At 45.2% G+C, this 18,682-nt stretch overlaps 1 protein-coding gene across 5 annotated transcripts in view; it reads right to left on the minus strand.

The window, feature by feature from the left end:
• The window catches only part of CADPS (calcium dependent secretion activator), a gene marked incomplete at both ends in the record, with an annotated part of 201,076 nt that overhangs the window by 142,634 nt on the left and 39,760 nt on the right, over positions 1-18,682 (minus strand). For all 5 annotated transcript variants that reach the window (XM_084214180.1, XM_084214178.1, XM_084214177.1 and 2 more), the window contains one exon: positions 14,353-14,685. In XM_084214180.1, the coding sequence (XP_084070306.1) occupies positions 14,353-14,685 (333 nt within the window). The remainder of the gene's footprint in view (positions 1-14,352; positions 14,686-18,682) is intronic.

The following is an 18,682-nucleotide window of genomic DNA, read 5'->3' on the forward strand; positions in this document are numbered from 1 at the left end:
GAAAAAAAATCAATAAAGAGATTAAAGAGAAAAGCCACTCTTAAAGCATTCTTGTGGAATTCAGCTGCCTTTTTTTTTTTTTTTTTTTTTTTGCATTCTGCTCTGTAACCTGGTAAAAATTGCACTGCTAGAACCACCCTCTTACTTCAAATGAAGGTACCACCAGATGTTACCAGCAATAAACCCATGGGAATAGACACATATGGAACCTACAGCTGAAACCTTTCCCCTCTCTTTCTTATAATTAATCAAGGATCAATGGAATCAAGGGCAGCAGAGCAGTGCTCAGGGCGCTAGAAACAAATGATGCATGGGATCAGACTGCTGTCCCTGCTGCACACCCTCTGCATCCCCCTCCTTTCCCAGAGGAGTTATAGGGAAAAACAACAGGGAAAAGCAGGCTCTGACAGGACTGATGGCCTAAATGCTGAGAAAACTGTTAAGACAGGTGGAAGAAAACAAGGGAGCTCTTGCTGGGAACCAGCGAAGCTGGGAAATGCTCTGGTACCTGCCTGTGCTGCTTAGCAGGTATCACAGCATCAACTGAGGTTTATGCTGTGACCTTGCATGAGAGCTGAGGGAATAACAAAATCATTTGGCTCACAGGCTGAGCAAAATCCACAACAGATTCCACCCTGTCAAAAAGCATTCATCTTCAGACAGGTTTCCTCCCTACATTTTTATGCAACCTTAAAAACCTAAGCTGTCCTGTTTCCAAAATGCTCAGATCCTTCTTAAATCCATTCTCCCACTCTCTTTAGTGGAATTTAGACTGGAAGGTAAAACACTGCTGAAACAATTCAAGCAATTCCTTAAAAACCTGAAAAAATGCTCCATTCAGCCCAAAAGTGCCTACATTACAAACCATGTGCAGGCTCACTCCACAGAGTGCATTTGCTGGAAATTAAGAGATGTAAGACCGCCTCTTCCATATTCCACTGGGAGAAAAAGCAGCAATCCTGTCCCATTTCTTCCAGAGCATTTTCACACCAAGCCAAACACCTCCCAGCTGTGCCAGATGTGCTTTCCATCACAGGTAAAATGAATGGAGGGGATGACAAAGCAGCTGGCTCTGCAAGATGCTGGCTCATGTGAGCAGGAGCCCAGCTGAGAGAACGAGTCCCCAAGCGTGGGGAGGAGAAAATGGGCAAAGCAGAAAATCCCATCTCAGCCCCATCACCACGCAGAGTTATTCTGGTTTATGCTGCTGGCAGCCTTCTTAACTGCACAATGACACATGCTAAAAATATTTGCCGTTTGGACTAGATTTCATGTTTAAAAATGTATAACAAATAATTACTTGTACAAGCACAAACCTTATAGCTTCTGCTTCTGAGCAGATGGGAATTTGTAACAAACTTCATCTGGCAAAGCAGTGTCCCCTCATCTGCCATCACCTCATCCTCACTGCCATGCAGCACCAAGTGCTCCATGCATGCCAGCCCTGCTTCCTAGCACGGGCAGCTCCACAGCAAAGGCTTTTGGCTGCAGGTGCCCAGGGAACAGCTCCAATCTGCCTGGCTGCAAGACTCTTTCTCAGAGCCCACCACAACTTCCATTGCAGACTAAAATGAAATAACCAGCCTAGAAAAAGTTCAGTTAAATAACTGATTCTATATTCAGCAATAACACTCACGGTGTCCAAAACCTGCCCAGTCAAGGGATGGATTCCCAGCCTAAAATTAACCACTTGCCCCTTCCTGTGCAATCCCTTGTACATCCCTAGTAAAAATTCAGCATACAATTGCTATGTTAAGGCCTGAGCTTCCATTTAAATGTAAGCATATCTGATAGAAAAAGATCCAGAGTATCCTTCAGGTGAGAGAAAGACTGTCACAACCTTTGCCCAGCTCTCCCAACCCTATCAATGGCAGCCAAGAGTGACTGCTTTGATCCCAGTTTTACTGCTCCTGTACATGGACAGTTAAACATTGCTCCAATACATCTGCAAACAAATTACTTGGACCATTTCCCCAGGTGAGTCAAACTTTTAGTTCTTCTTTATCCCTTCACATAACTCTCAAGACCTGTCCAACACATTTTCATAGTACAGATTCCAGATTGGGATATAGGAGAGGGTTTTTTTGCTGCCCTTTAGAAAGACAAGAGTTTCCTGGGGTACCTTCACACCTGCCAAAGGCTTGGCACCATGGCTGGACACCTCAGCACACCCACTGAGGCTGTGGCTGCGTCCTGTTTTCCTTGCCCACCAATGTCCTGAGAATCCTTAGCTGATGCCCACAAGGCATCAATCAGACACAAGCTTTGAAAACCTTTCACAACTCTGTCACCACTTTCTCAGGTACCTTCTTACCTTACTGCAAGTCTGACTCTTGTTTTAACACTATTTATGACAGCTTGTACTTCCTCATTGCTTGTTTTACCTTTAAGTCCTCTCCAGGGCCTCTTTTGAAGCGAAAAAAAAAAAAAAAAAAAGACAGGAAAAAGGGGGAGTATGGATGAAAAAAAGGAGCTGACTTTCCTCTAAATTTTTTTTTTGGTAGAGGCTCTCTTGAAGGTTACAGGTTTGCATCCTGAAGAAAGCAAGGGCATCACAGTGGTTTCAAACTGCTAGGAAGGTGGGACTGGCCCCATATCCAGTTCAGCTGCGTCCACACACCCTCCCCAGGGTTTTCCAGAGCATCCCAGAGCAGCTGGAACAGCTCTCCACACAGGTCACTGCCATCAGACCAGAGTGATGAGTTTTGCTTCATCTTAAGGCAGAAATCCCTGCAGCCTGCAGCAGACAGCCAATGACACTTAAAGGAAATGCTCCTGTTCCAATCTGAATGCTGGTTTGCTTGGTGAATTTTTCTGAGACCATCCCTTGCTGTTACTTGTCAGCTGCCCTTCCCTTCTCCAAGGCTCACACTGGCATGGGTCAATTCCTGTCCAGTAGAGTTTACAGTTACATCCAATTTCATGCTATCAACGAGCATTTACTTCCTTTTCAGCAGAAAAGAAGGGTCTTCTGGACCCATTTTTCTTTTCCTCTGCTCCTCAGCACCCTGGCACACCCCTTCCTAGCAGCCTCTGCACAGGGAGAGTTTTGTTATTAAAGATTCCTTTGAACACTTTGTCTTTGAACAGGAGAGACATTTGACATACTTTTGACTGATGTCTGGCATCGAGTAAATTCAGGCAACAGTGGAGAGAGAGATTCTCTTCTGCTGTGGCATGCTGGTGTGGCAGGATGCCTCAGGGAGACAGATGTGCCTCCTGTCCTGCCCTTGCACAGTGCACTGCCCTTCCCTCCATCATCCCCTGCTCTATTGCTACCCTGGCTGCACACAAGACAAAATATAAGGTAGAGATACCAGGGGGAGCTCCTGGCTGGCAGTGGTTCACATGGTGCTTCACATGATGGTGGTAACCACTGATCTGGTTAAACAAAATGTATTTTAATTGCCATTATCCAGAAAATCACTCTTATTTTGAAACACATCAGGTTTTCTCAAGATCACTAATGACAAATCCCAGATCAGGCTCATACTCTGATGTTACAATGCCAGCATTTCTACTCATATATTTAGGATAGAAATAGATATTATTTTTTTCCATTGATAATGCTTTTTTTTTAATCCATACAATGAATGAAACTGCAACTGGCATTATGATAGGAAAGTGTAATGATCCAAATGATCTCATTCAACATATATTTGGCTATTTTAATTGACAGAAATAAAACTTTTACTTTCTGCCAGACATCCTCAGCTGCTTTGCAGTTGCCATACATAAAGCCAGAACAAAATGGCCAATCAATGACCCTGAATAATTGCCTTTGTTGACTGTTAATAAAGGGATCAGGAGTTACACAGCTGGGCAAAGGGCTGCACGTGAGAGGAGCAGAGTCAGCTCCCAGCACTGAGCAGGCAGGGCTGGGGAGCAGCAGGGCTGCAGCTGGTGCCCCTGGGGAGAACAGCAGCTCATCAATGAGCCAAACCAGCAGCAAAACCCATGCCCAGTTTTCTCCTCCTGCTATGCTAAGGACCATGCTGTCAGCAGGGACTTCCCAGAGGAAAGCTGTGGTACCAGCCTCAAAAAAACCCATGTTCCTCATCTCAAATACTGCAGATGTTCATGGGGAACAGACCCTTTTCCAAATACTGCTGCACACCCATGAGGGGCCACTGTACATGAAGGACCCCTGATATAAGCCAGTATTTAAAAGTGAATTGCTCTTCTATTAATCTAACTGGCATTATCCCCTCTAACTCCATTCCCCTCAAGCAGACCCAAACCACACTTCTCTTGTCTGACCTGACCATCACTCTCCCACACAAAGTTATTTTGGAATCATTTTGACAGTGGCAGCCACAGTTCCTTCAGCTAATTTACATTCCACTGATACCTAACCATCTCAGCACAACTATTCCCAGCCAAAATCCACTGTTATGGAGAAAAAAGGGCAAATAAAGAGAAAATCTATAAGCAGAAAGGTCAATGGAGAGCAGAGTTAGAAGGTAAATGAAAATGACTACTTGATATAGATACAGAATTATAGAATTATTAGGTTTGAAAGGGAACATATAGACCATCTTTTTCCAACCCTTTCTGCCATGGGCAGGGACACCTCCACTAGACCAGATTGCCCTAAGCCCCATTCAACCTGGCCTTGAAAGCTTCAGTAATCTGAAGTTTTGCCCTGAGCAAAACTCTGGGCAACTTGTACCAGTGTGTCACCACCCTCACATTAAAAAATTTCTTCCTAATACCTAATGGAATGCTCTTCTCTTTTACTTTAAAATTGCCCCTTCTTGTCTTAATCACTATCTACCTGTGTTGACAATAAGAATTTGGATATGCAGGGGAAGGGAATAAGACTTCAAGCTATGATGGGATGGTGAGTACCATGATCAGGAACTGTTGCTGACATTACACCCTGCATCAGAAACGAAGAGCCCTGAGTTTTAATGTGATTTTAAAATGCAAAATAAAATGCTACACTTGGAAAATAGCATTCTCATCAGACCTAACAGGCATCATGGGGCTAAATAAAATTATTGTGTCAATAATTTCTCCATGGACAACATCTCTGTTTTGCAGCTATTTTGTCAGTCCTGGTCTCAGTTCTGCACGCGGGTGCACGAGACTCCCGGCACTGGCAGCCAAACACACGCCTGCAGCTCATTCCACCAATGTTGCACAACATCAGCTCTCCAACAAACTGGCAGAAATATCAGCATGATAAATGACTGGTGTTGAGAAGAAATATGAGATGTTTAATTACTTCACTATTAGAATTTTATAATTTAAAACACCCAAAAGGTTCTTTCCCCGTCAAGTTTGGACTTAACTAGGTCACGAAATAAGATAGTTATATTTAGTAAAACTCTCCACAGAAGACAACAACTCGTGGTCCTCAGCCTGGGAAAAAGAGAACTCATCACTGATGCTCCTCCTGCTAAGGAGTAAAGCCTTACACTCCCTCCAGCATCCCTCTACAATTTGTGCTATCTTCCAAGATCTCCCACCTTTGTTGGTGACTTAACATTTTGATTTCTGGGCCCTACATTTTACATTTTTATGTTGATACCTGAGGCAAAATACCATCAATGTAGACCTTGCCCGGTTTCCCTTCCTGTGGACTAAGGATGACTGGAGATGTGCAGTTTTTGTGCTGCTGCCAGTACAGCTGCACACACAGGCAGTGATCGTGCAAGATGCAGCAATGAGCTGCACCCATGAGAATGAGCAGGAACTCAACCAAAAATCAACAGGCTGTTGGGCAGTCTGGGTGCCTGACCTGTGGCCACTGTCTGTCACTGTGCCTGCTTCCTCCCCAGCCCCTTTTTAACTGTAAACATCATTCCCCATGCAGCACATTCAGAAGAGGACAGCAAAATTATGCATTTGTTCTTTGCTCTCATTTATTGTGGGAAATGCCTGTAATTTTAGCTGCCTCCTCTTGTGCGCGTCTGAGGAATGCTTAAGGCTCAAGCCTGAACACACCAGCAGGCAAACCTGGTTCCCCCAAAGCCCACAGGGTGCTGGAACCTGGCTGTGGTTGGGGCACATAGGGCTCAGACTCCAACCTCCACCCCACTCTGTGCTCTCCTGGGCCACCAGCCCTCGGGGCTGGCATCCAGAGCTCTTGGGAACTCCACTCACTTCCCTGCCACAGCTATCAATGCTTCTACAAAGACTTAATGACAAATAATATTGTGCTATCACCTCCCCATCTTCTTGCTGTTCTCTGTCAGAGACAAAAAACTGGATCAAAGGCTGGCTACAACACTTGAAAAACACAGGCACAGATCACTGCTGTTAGGAAACATCACTACTTGCCTGCATTATACAACAAAATCTGTGCTATGGAGGCCAGCACAGTTTTTTACATGATTTTAGGCTACTATATGCCTTTTAAATACATGAGAAATTGTATTTGAATTTGTGTTGCATCCAATTCCCTATTGAACTTGCACTCTAATTTCTCACAAACATGAGTAGAATCAGATGTTCCAGAAAAAATGTAGTGTATTGAATATGAAAACTCAGCACTGAAATGGAGGTAAAGAGGTTATGTAAGTTAGGAATATTGAGGCTGAGCCTTTGAAATGCATGAAATCTACTTTGTTGATCATTTCCCAATTTATAGTCAGCTCAGTGGGAACAAATATGTGCCTACTTTGATATCCTTTTGAAGAAAATTCTTGGCATCTCATTTCTGCTAAGAAACATACCTATTCTCTTTTTAATTTGGTACTTTTTAGATGAAAACTGGAAGATTAACCCAGCTGTATTTTATATTCATGAAGTACTTTCTATGGCCTGATCCATTTGACTCCCAAAGTTTCTTCTGAATTAAAATTACACTATCACATCCCGAGCTGTGACATGAAGCATTTTTCAAGTTTTATGGAACACTGGTGGCCTGAACAATGAAATGTAAGGAGTAAAGGAAAGGACTGGTGAATTTTTTTTTTCCTTTTTTTAAAATAACTCCCTTTTCTGGAAATCTGAACACAATATGGACTGCAAAGAGGCAGCCTTGAGGAAACCACATCTTACAGAAATAAGATTAGAGAAAACCTACTAAAATATTAATGTAGAACTTCCAAAATATTCCCTTAGTGGATGATGTATGTCAGAAGAATGATCTCTCTATATAACATGATAAAAAGAAAACCAAAAGAATAGTGTGTAACCTTAGGCTAGCACAGCTCAGTGGGAACCAGTCCAGGCTCTCTGACAAGACATTGCTGAAATGAAGACCCTGGAGCTCTGGCACAAGCCAGCATGACCACATATAACCCCCACCATGTGCAAGCATGACTGTATCTTTCCATATTGCTTTTGAGATAGGCATTAAAAGTTCCCCAGAAAGGTAATCACTGATAAAATACATGAGCAAGGATTGAAGTGCTGCAAAGCATTGAGATTTTCATGTGGAATTCAAATTAGATTTAAAGACCTACGTGCAAAATTAAATTCTAGCGGCTCCATTGTATTTCCAGTTAAAAGGAAGAGGAAGAGAAGAGAGGCATTAACATAGTGCAGGGTCATGCACCAGTTATGTCTTATTAAGTATTCCAGCCTTCCTTAAGATAAGCATCACATATGGGTTCTTTTGCAGCTAGCAGTTCCTTGCTTAAAGAGAGAGAGGTCTGGATAACACCCCTTCTGTCTCCCAAGGCCTCCTGGGCTGATTGACAGGAACATGTACTGCAGGGAACAAATGCTGCTCAGAGAAAAAAGAAGATTACGTTCTCCAAAAGGGGCCAGTGGGGGCATTTCTTTGTCATGTCTTCTGCTCATCATCTCTGGTTGAGGGAAAGACAAACAGGAGGAGTGACATTTTCCTTTCCTAACAAGACACAGTCCACAATGTTTCTCCACGTTGAGAAACTGGTTTTTATGTACAGTAGCTTGCACTGAATTCAAAGTTAGGGAAGCAAGAGAGATTGCTCGAAATAAAACCAGCATTTGGAGAGCCAAGTCCCATCTCTGGAAACGTTGGAACCAGACCCCATGGAAGGCAACTCAGAAACTGCACTCTGGCACATCTCAGTTGCACTTAATGCAAGGTTATGGTAAGGAAACAAAATTGTATTAATAAACATTGATTAGAAATGATGCTCCTGATCTGGGGGAAAAAACCCCAAACATCTGGCTAAGCAGCAGAAAAGTCATGTCAACAGCTAAGGCACACCCCTAAACCCAGAGGGAAGGCTGGCAGGAGGTAGGGTGAGAAGGATTCTCTGCAGAAGAGTTCTTCAGGCTAATAAACATCTCTGGTTAGTGTTAGAAGGAAACAACTGAATTCTCTGCAAGTCCTCACTACTGTTGCATGATATAATTTCTCTGCTAGATATATGCTCTTTGGATGCACACTTTGGCCTGGTTTCTGTAAAGGGACTGAAAACCAGAAGTCCATAGAAGGGCCAGAACTGGAAGTTCCTAGTACACAAAAACACATCCCCAACTGGCAGCTAACAGGGTTAAAACACCCTCTGATTAAATGAAAGCATCTTTAATTAGTTTAATTGACCATGCCTCAGCCAAGACCATCTGCTCAGCAGCATTTGCCTGCTCTTTGCAGGAGCGATTGATCAGCCATAGCTGGAGAATACAGCATTAGGCTACATCAGATTTATTTTGTTTAATAGAAAAGCTAATTTGCTTTAAATTTAATTACAGGGGCCAAGATTGCTCTCTAAGTCCATAACAGCATATAACATAAGCTGATCCTGCAGCTAATGGGTGCACACGTAGGTCCCCACATGTCTGTGCAAAGCAGACACTGGATGATGACAGCTGGGGTCCCACCCTGGCAGAGAGTGAACTCTGGATTGTCCTCCCCAAAAGGCAGCAGCACTGTGGCACACTGCTGTGCTGGCAGGGCCACCCTGCTCACTGCCCTGTCACGTCCCTCCAGCTGGCTGAGGTCTCACTGGATGCTGGAGCTAACAGATGTCCCATCTCAACCACTCCTCTTGCTCCAAATTACAGATATCAAACGATGCATCACACACAGGGTCACTGTTCCTGCACCAACAGGGACAAGCATGGCACCTCCCGTGGCTCCTGGGTGACCTCCATCAGCAAACCCCTCCCAAAGGATGTACCTGGCCACTGAGGGTCCAGCAGAGCAGGCACCACCCTCACCCCTGCCCTGACATTGCCCTGTCCCTCTCCATGCCAAAATCATTCTTCAAAACATTGCACGCTGAGCTGGTGGAGAAGGGCAGCTGCCCCTCCTCCCCAAAGGACCACGTGAGTATCTACGTTGTGCTGTTAGGACAGGGAAGATTTCATTCACTTCCCAGCACTTTTCCAATTTCCCATTGGGAGCTAAACCACAGCAGGCTCTGGGAGCTGCTCAGCCCTGACAGGAAGCTGCAGCTGCTGCTGCTGGCTGCTGCAGGAGTAATTACAACCCTGCAGAAGGCTCCAGGCTGCCATTTCCGTTTCCATGGAAATAAATACAGAATTACTGAAAACAGACCATAATGCTTTATGGGGTTTGAGGCTTTTTATCATCTCTAAACCACTTTAACCCATTTTTATTAGTCGTGGTTTTGTTTTAAGTGGGGGGGAGAAGGCGGGGTGGGGATGATGCTTACAGAGTGAAAATGGGTGGAGCAATCAAAAGGAGTTTTAAATATTGAAAGAGGGGGGAAAAAGCCACAAGTCTGATGCCCTGGGGATTTTCAAGGGGGAGAGCAGTGCTGGCCAAAGCTGCTGGTTGCCCATGGCACATGCATCCAGCCTTGGAGCCCATGGAGGCCCATTGGTTCTTGCCTTCATCCCCACAGCAGTCTCAGCTCACCACCATCATCCCCAGGGCAGGCTGTTTGTAGGGGGCTCTGGGGTCCAAGCAAACCTCCCATCCTTTCAAAGGGGTCATTACAGCCAGAGTTAATGCTTAAATGCTCAGAACTGCAGATATATTTCAGACATTGAGCTTCGAGATGAAGCTAGAATAAAAAGAAATTGCTTTGTGTTCTTTAAACAGGGAGCAGAAGGGAGGGATCTGATCCTAAACCCCTGAGGCCCTGAACTGAAGGGACAGAGACGTGCACAGACAGATAACTCCATGCTGTGCACAGCAAACCTGGACTCAGTGCTCATTGCAAGGCATGGCTTGGAATTCCTCATCACAACAAACCAAATGAAATACTGGGGAGGATACACACAAATCAACCCTTTATTCTGAGGCAACCTTAGCCTTCATCTCCCTGTCTGAGCTGTCACAGTGCCTCACAGCCCCTACTTGGGCTGCAGTTTCCAAGTACCACTACAGCTTCTCTGCAAACAGAATGGATTTAGGAAATATTTTTCAGGAGATGTCTCCAACTTAGAGCTAAGTCAGCAAAGTCAGCCCATGCCACGTGTTTGACACACACTGAGTACAGGATGGCCGTGTGACCGTGTGCCAGGCACATGATTGACACATGTTGGGCGTGTGATGGGCACGTGAGGGGCTCAACACACCAGAGCAAGTGAAGAAACCAAGTTGGGTAGAACCACACAAACTGCAGAGATGAGAGAGGGGCATAAGGCAAGACACCACCTCAGCAAATCATTTCTAATACTGACTTGAGCTAAAATCAAACACTTGAGTTAGTTTATTTTGGCAGGGGAACTTTCTGCTATGTGAGAAATGTCAGCCCTTGGACATAGTGTCCTAATTCAGCTGCGAAAATAAATGTCAAAACAGTGAATTCTAGTTTTAAGCCAGCTCCATTTGAGAAAATTTGGGTTGAAATGTTTCCTAGTTAAAATCACAGGGCCCCAAAACTTATGAAACAACTCCAATGGCACTGGTGAGATGTCTTTATGCCTTTACATGAAATAGCCAGACAGCAATGACACCTGGTGTGTGTTGCAGCCCACCCACACATGAACACTTCTCTGATGTTTTGCCTTCTACATGGATGGACAGAAATAGATGCTGAAAAACCACAACCATGTATTAGCATCACTCAGCAGGTCAGACATGCCTATATTTAGTTATTTGCTTTCAAATCTTACATCTAAGAGAATTATGCTTAGGACAGGTTATTCTGCCACAGCATATGGGACACTTCAGGCCTGGGAAAGAAGAGAAAGTCAAACTGTGAATCCTGAGAGTTCAGGCAGTTCTGCAGGGAGAGCCCACTCTGAGGCAGGAGGATGGACTTGCACAGCTCATCACAGACAGATCTGAACATCTGCTCCTGCTGCAGGATTAACTGAACAGCACTGTACCAGCTCCGGCTCTTCTCACTGTAGCTAAAAATGACTTCCAAACACAGCTTGAGACAGAAAAGTAAATCACTGCCCTACGGCTGGGAAAGAACAAGACAGGGAGAACACCACAGCCTGATTGCAGAGATGCTCTGAATTCAGCCATCATGAAGGTCAGCAGGAAATAGAGTACCCTAGGAAATGCCAACTGCAGCAAAAACCCAAATTTGGAATTGCCCAACACATACAGAAAACAGCTACTCTCGTACTCTTCCACAGCCACAGGTTAATTACAAAGCAGTTTAAGTTTTGCCAACAGATTCTGGACCAGAAAGACCAGACTGAAACACATTTCTCCCTCCACCATACCTCTCACACAGCAGAGGAGCTCGCTGCTGGAGCCAGAGATGCTCAATTCCCATGCTGACTCCAGTGGAGCAGAAACACCAAACCACGTGGCGTGTTATGCAAAGAGTGCAAGACTCGTGTATTATTTAAAATGTTCTAGTCAGAGTTTGTGCTTAACAACACTGTAATCTTCACAACTATGCTGCTACAACACCACTTCCCATCTTTGTTTCCTAAAAGCCTTTCCAACTGCATTAATACCTTGCTATCAATAACTGCTATCTCAGATCCTGCTAAATCACTGCTATCACATTAAGAATACATTTATCTCATGCCCCCCGGGGCTACTGCATTAAAAAATCTCTTTAGAAATCATCCTCCTTCTGCACAAACAAAATATTATCTCAGAAGTGAATGGAAATGCAGTCCCAGTGATGCAATCATTATGCAATTAGTGTGATGTAACAGGAGGCTGCATAGAGAAAAGCATCTACTTTCAGACCACAGAAGTACCAGCAGTGTTTGGGGCTCTCAGCACCATTCCTGTTCATGCTTTCAGAGGGCAACTAGGCAAAGCCACCCTTTGCCACCCCTTGCCTCCTTGCACAGCCTCTGGGCAATTCTACCCTACACACCGAGGCAAGGGAGAGCACAGAGCAGCCAGCCCCTCCACAGAAGGCAGTCAGCTTTGCTTTTCTTATCACAGGTGACTGACTGATAAACTGCATGAACAGCACAGTGCTGCCACTCTGCAGAGAGTGATGGCATTCAGACAGCCTGCCAAGGAAAAGGCTGCTCTTCTCAATTCCTCCCAAGCATGGCAGACAAGCACAGGTCAAAAAATGTGTAGCTTACACCATACCAAATTACCACCGAGAAGCTCATAACTCCCCCAACAGACTGGCTGCAAGCAGTGGATGAGTCCCTGCAGAAAGAGTAATGATCAACAGCAATTTCTGTCCTTCATGGCCAGAGAGAAGTACAAAGCATCTGCTGCTGGCCAGAGAGCTCCAAAGACCCTGCTGGTATAGCCTGGATGACTTGACCACAGGTAGCATCCAAAAAAGGGCTCCCAGAGCAAAGCCTGTGGTTTCCCTGGCTGCTCTGCAGAGGGAGAGGGAGCAGCAGTGACCTGTTCCCCACGGGGCAGGGTCCCACCCCACAGCACCACGGCACTTTAACCACTGCCACTGCATCCCAGGAAAGCTCAATGACTGCTGACCGTGCAGCTTTCTGAGGCTTGCATTGCACAAAGGGCTTTCCCTTCTGCATAGCTAATCCTCACTATCCAGGTATTAAAAACAGAGTAACTTCCATGCTAATTCTAGCTTTCATCAGAAATTATGTCTTCCCGTAAAAGATTAAATTACAGGTTTACTCCCTCCAAATATTAGAAAAGACCCAGAATTAAATTCTCCAGGATTAAAACCAAGACTCGTGCAGGAAAAAGATTGCTTGATGCAACAGGGCAATTTGCAGGGAGCAGCCTCTGGGTTCATGGTGTCAGCCAGAAGGATTCTAACGAGCAGAGATCACAAAGCAGGGCAGCTGTGATCAAACACTGTTTTCTGCCTCAGTGGGAAGCACAAGCCAGGAGGGAAGGATCACACACATGCTCACGCAAGGCCACCCTGGTCCTTAGCAAAGCACAGGTCAGACAGACACAGGGCTGGAGTTGGTTTAAGTTAAAAAATAAACCAAAGCACTGCAGAACTGACTCAGTTCTTGACACATCGCTGAAAACATTATGGTTTTGATTTTAAAGAATTCTTCCAACAGAGGATGGAGGCACAAAATCTGTGTAAACAAAATTTATGAGGGCCACTGCAGTTTTTGCTATGAAGACATATTACTCAGGGACATTTATTATCCTCTCCCCACTCTGTCATTAAGGTTTGAGATGAAGAACAACAAATGTAAGATAACTAAGGCTCTTTACGGGGGTAAAAACAGATCAAACATAATTCTCTGTGTCTTAAAAAAAATTGGAAATGTCTAGACAGAAGACAGACAGAATTGGTCTCTAATGTATTCATTTTGATAAGAAGCTGAAGCCTTGTAGCTTCACAGACTGTGGTCTGCTCCTCCTCCAAAAACTTTCCACACCTTACTCTCTCCGTGACTCTGGCATCCTTTATCCCACTGTGATATTTATATCCAATAGCAGGGGATTGTAATCTGGGTCACCAGCAGTCTGGATAGCCACTGACAGCCCTCAGCAAGAGCTCTGGAAGCACAAGCAGCACTGCAGAGTCCTGGCTATGCAACTCTGGAGAACTGGCCTTTCTGGGGTAGAAAGAGACGAATAGGAAATATTTTCAAGTGCAAGCAGAGCTACCCTGAGGTCATGGGGCTTTGGGATGCTCTTTCCTTCCACCACAGGCATGCAGGGATCACAGAGCTCCCTCTACTTAGGGAGAACCTCACTGGGCAAGCCTGCATAAGCCACCCACCCCAGGGTCTCCTAGGACCTGACTGCACTCACAGGCTGTAAGAACCTCTGTCATTCAGACTGCTGATGTGACACAGGGAGGGCAAACAAGCCACAGGCAAACAGCCCACTTAACCACCTCAGAGACTGCTCACCCAGATACAGAGCTGAGGAATAAAATTTTCCCATCTCAGCAATCCTATGGAATTGAGCAAGAAAATGAGCAAGAGAAGGAGGCCCACTTGGATAGCCAGAACTGGCAGTGCAGAAGTCCCACCATAAACCAACCCCCACTGTCCTGGTAGAAGTTCTCTCCAAAAGAATCTGGTCACACGCAAAGTGTCCAGTTATAATAGCATGGCAAGCCTTGCCCAAAAAACCCTCTTCCATTCCCACCTTACCTGACATGCATTGTACAGAAGCTGATGCTCAAATTTCTTGATCCCCAAAATGTTCTGGAACATCTCATAGAGCTGCTCCTTGCTGAGAATGAGCTCTGAGGCAGCACTCGCTGTCATCCTGGCCTGCTGCTTCCGGGGATCCTCCTCCCCACGGTAAATGGCATCAAACTTTGCCATCCAGGAGCTCAGGACTGTCTCCTTGCTGAGGCCATCAATTTCTGGCAGGCTGCGCACTCTCTTCTCGATGTGCTTCTTGAAGACCTCCCGGGAGTCGTTTGCCGAGCAGCCTCCGCTCTGCACCATCCTGGCAACGCGGTCGCTCTTCAGGAATACCTGCAAAGAAAAGGGGGGTTTCAAATGGTTTCAGTTGAAAAAAATCCTCCTTAAGCAGCACAAAAGGTGGTTTCACTGCTGGGGAGCTGCTTATTGACTGCCAGGACATTCTCCAACTCGACTGCCACATGTTGCCAGAGGTTTCAGCTGAACTTTGGGAAGTGTAATGAAATCAGGTGAAGATTCTGCTTTGCCTCCACTACAATGAAATATTTTGATGCAATTAGGACTTGATGTGATGTTATGGTCACACCTCACCAGATACATAAATCCCCCTTTGGGAAAGTAGGATTTTATTTTGTTCCATCTGATGTTTTAATAAGAAAGTTTTTGCACAACTACCTTCACCTAACCAAGTTCTGCCCTGTTAGAGGGAGCAGAGTCATCTTACTGAGGCCAACAGCACTGCACTGGATTTATTCTGGTAGCCAGAAAACCCTTTTCAAGGACCAGGCTTACACCCTAACTCTTCTACACCAGAGGAGATCCTTGCTGTCTGCCCTGCTGACACAGGAATGGGAAGTGCAAGATGGTTCAGCATGGCTTGAACCTTTGCAGAGATGCAGGGCACTGACAGCAGGAGAAAGGGAGGGAGAAGACATTTCATAAAGATGTTCTTCCCATGCAAGAACAGCAAAAGGGTCAAAACATGACAGACCCCCACAGACCACAGATGTCCTGAAAGCAACACAGAGCTGAAGGGTTAGAGAGTCAGAGGGATTTTGTGTTGGCTCTCCTCTCCCAAGCCCTGAACACAGAAGAGCAAACAATATCCAGTAAGAAAACTGCTGTTTTATTAATAATGCTGAGAACTGATGAATACAGCAGCTTGGGAAGAAGCTGTGCCCTCACAGGGGTGTATCTGTCAGCTCTCAATAATTAAAGAGCTTGAGGATGACCTAAGGACGTGATAGATTTATTTTTTATATACCATTCAGCAACACAGTACTCCATGTTCCCAGATGCTTGATGGCACAGGCATCTGTTGGCAGTAGCAGTGGGTTTTGTCCAAGGACCAGACCAAAAATGATGCTGAGGAAGAGCTGAGCTATTTCCTTCCAATATCACCATGGGACTACTCACACCCTGCAGACAAGACAGGCAGAATGCCACCAGCAACCTCTCTAGTCCATCCTCAAACAACAGCAGCATGTGCTTCATTTCCTTGTGGAGATTAAATATGAGTGATAATGCCCCAAGTGTGTGCAGGTGCTTTCAAGTAATGGGTGAGAGCCATCGAGAGCCAAGCTCCTGATGCAGCCAAGAAAATTATCAGCACACTGACTGCAGGAAATGGTGGGAGGCCACAGTGACCAGCCCTCCTGGGCTCCCACATCCCCTCATCCACGCCAGGTGCCCAGGCCTGAACCTGTGTGACAGTGCTAATGATTTCCCATACCTGTTGTTATCCATGGTCCTCACCTCCAGCATCCTGAGCAGTGGGATCTGGCTCCCCATATTCCCTCAGCACTGATTCTGCCTCCCTGGGTGTGGAGCAGCAGCCAGCAGAGGAAAGGAAGGCTGCACTGGCAGGGAGGAGGCAGGCACAGGGGAGCACCAGTCAGACACAAAGCAGCAGAAATCATAAAATAGGAAAATTTTAAAAAAGGAAAAAAAAAAATGCGTTCTGTCCTGTTTTCTGTAGAAAACACCAGGTGAATTGCCTGGCTGTAGGACAGCTTAGTAGGGTTGCCAGGAGCCAAGTACTGCCTAGAACAAAATCCTACCATGGGTGCACACAGCAAATCTTGCAGAAAGGAACTGACCTCCAGGAGCTGGGTCAGGCATCTCCTGCCACAGCCACAGATGAGCCCACCCTGCGTGTCTGTCTGCCCACAGCAGAGTGGAAATGGGGCTAATGAAGCACTTCTATCACATACACTGAAGTGACTGCTGCAAAATGTGCTGGTGACAGACAAAGCTTTATTCATTAGAAGTCAAAGGAGCTGAGAAAAGCTCCCCTGCAGTGTGCTGGAGTATGCTGGGCCTGTCTGTGCACACGGGTCTGCAGCATTCCTGCAGGCACAGCACTGCTTTGCAGAGCAGCAGCCGATCACTCAATTCTTTAATTTGGCAGCAGCCTGTGAACTAGCCTGAGACTGACAACCACATGCTTACCCTGACAGCCAGAATTAACAGTAAAATGTGGCCATGCAAACACATTCAGGGCAACAGCAAATGCGTTTCTGACCTACAATGTCACCCTTATCTTTTTTTTTCTGAAAAAACCCCAGTCATTCCCAGGTAATGAACTTATCCTGTACCATTAATAAGTGGACCTTTTAGAAACATCAGCCATGTACCAGCTGTGTGTTTTCCAAGCCATCTCGCAGATTATAAACCAGTAAATGCTGATTTCTAGATAGCACCCAGCAGAAGGACAGTTAATTGAATAAAACTGAGATTTGCAGAGGCTGAGATAAGCAGGATCTGCCACAATTTGCACAATGGATCAACCAAGGGGGGCACATCTCTGCAGAGAAGGGAGAACGCTCTCAGCAGGGAACACTGCTCAGGCATTGTGGGGCAGAGGCTTTCTGTGGCAAGGTTTTGCCTTTTGCCTCTGCAGCTGGTGCCCAGGAAGAGCCACAGAGGCAAGCTTCAGCTGCACAGAAGCTGAAAGCACACAGCCATCAATCAAAGGAGCCCAACAGCTAAAAAGAAGAAAAAGAAAGTTGTGCTAAAGGACACAGAGAGATGCATTACACTTTATGTGGCCTGTTTTAAGCAGGACAGAGCCAATGGAGGGTCCACTTGAGAACATGGGCTTGTGTACATCTAGTGCTAATCTACTGCTCTTTTTCAGTTTGGTAACTTGGGGCATTTATACAGCACAGGATTTCTGGAGCTGACACACTCAGCCAGACCCAGCAGTGAAACAGGGGTGTGTTTTGCCTGGTTTTAAGCAGTTTCCTTTTCCTGCCCAATAATCTTATCTGAACAGATTATGCTGCTCTTGCATCCTAAAACACAGCTCACTTCATCTTGAAAACTTTCTTTGAGAGCACATGTTCAGTGAAGCTGTGATGATCCCTTGGCAATTTATTTTCTGATAAAAGATGTAAATGACTCTTGGCTTCCTTCCTGTACAGAGAATGATGTAGCAGGAACTACTAGACTGGTTCAACAGAGTTAATCCAGAGATAATTTGTGCTTTCCTTACACAGAAGCAGCTGCTGTCATATCCTATAGAGTGAAAATTATCTTCGGTTTTAGTATCTGATTTTGGTCCCCTCTTAGATTGCACTTCTAGAGAAATATTTTATGTAGGCAATTCAAAATCTTCACCTTCTATGACAGAATAGCTCTAGGGAGAAAAAGAAGTGGTTTGCAGAAAGGCAAGCAAAAAAAATAAACAACACTCCTTATAGAAATGACAAGCACTGATTTCTTTCAAAACCAGAAATTCTTTCCTTCTAAGCAGAGATATAAAAGGCAGCATTATGGGCTGCATACAAAGAGGTGCAAAAAGACAGATAGGGATAATTATTCTTTTGCACAATTATGAGCAATGTTTCATGTTCTCTGGTATCATCTAGTTTTGTAGATGCACGTCCTCCTCACTCCCCCTCTGCTTTGCAGCACTTGTCAGGCCAAAGAGAAAAGACAAGACTCTTGCTGAAAATCCCAAAGTCAATTGGACACAATGCAAAAGCTTCTGCAAGAACTGAATGTGCTGCCCAGATTTCTCTTCGTATTTTTCACATGGAGCACATGACATTGATTTTACTGGTTTTGCCATCTTCTCTGTTTTAGAATACACTGTTCAAAAGTATCAGGAAATTGTTTTTCAGCTCAAAGGAAGGGCAGTCTTCCCCATAATCAAGCTTTAAGGAAACACCATGGCATGGGAGTTGCTGTGGTTGTTCCATGGTTTACATTCAAACACTGAACCTCCCAAACATTTTGATATACCAGACATCAGACAGGAGCCTTTGCTTCACACTGTGTGATTATGGACAAACCATCAGAATTCAACCCCATCTGTGAATAGGGA

The sequence above is a fragment of the Fringilla coelebs genome (assembly GCF_963513975.1).
Source record: "Fringilla coelebs genome assembly, chromosome: 13".
In the NCBI taxonomy this organism is placed as follows: Eukaryota; Metazoa; Chordata; class Aves; order Passeriformes; family Fringillidae; genus Fringilla; species Fringilla coelebs.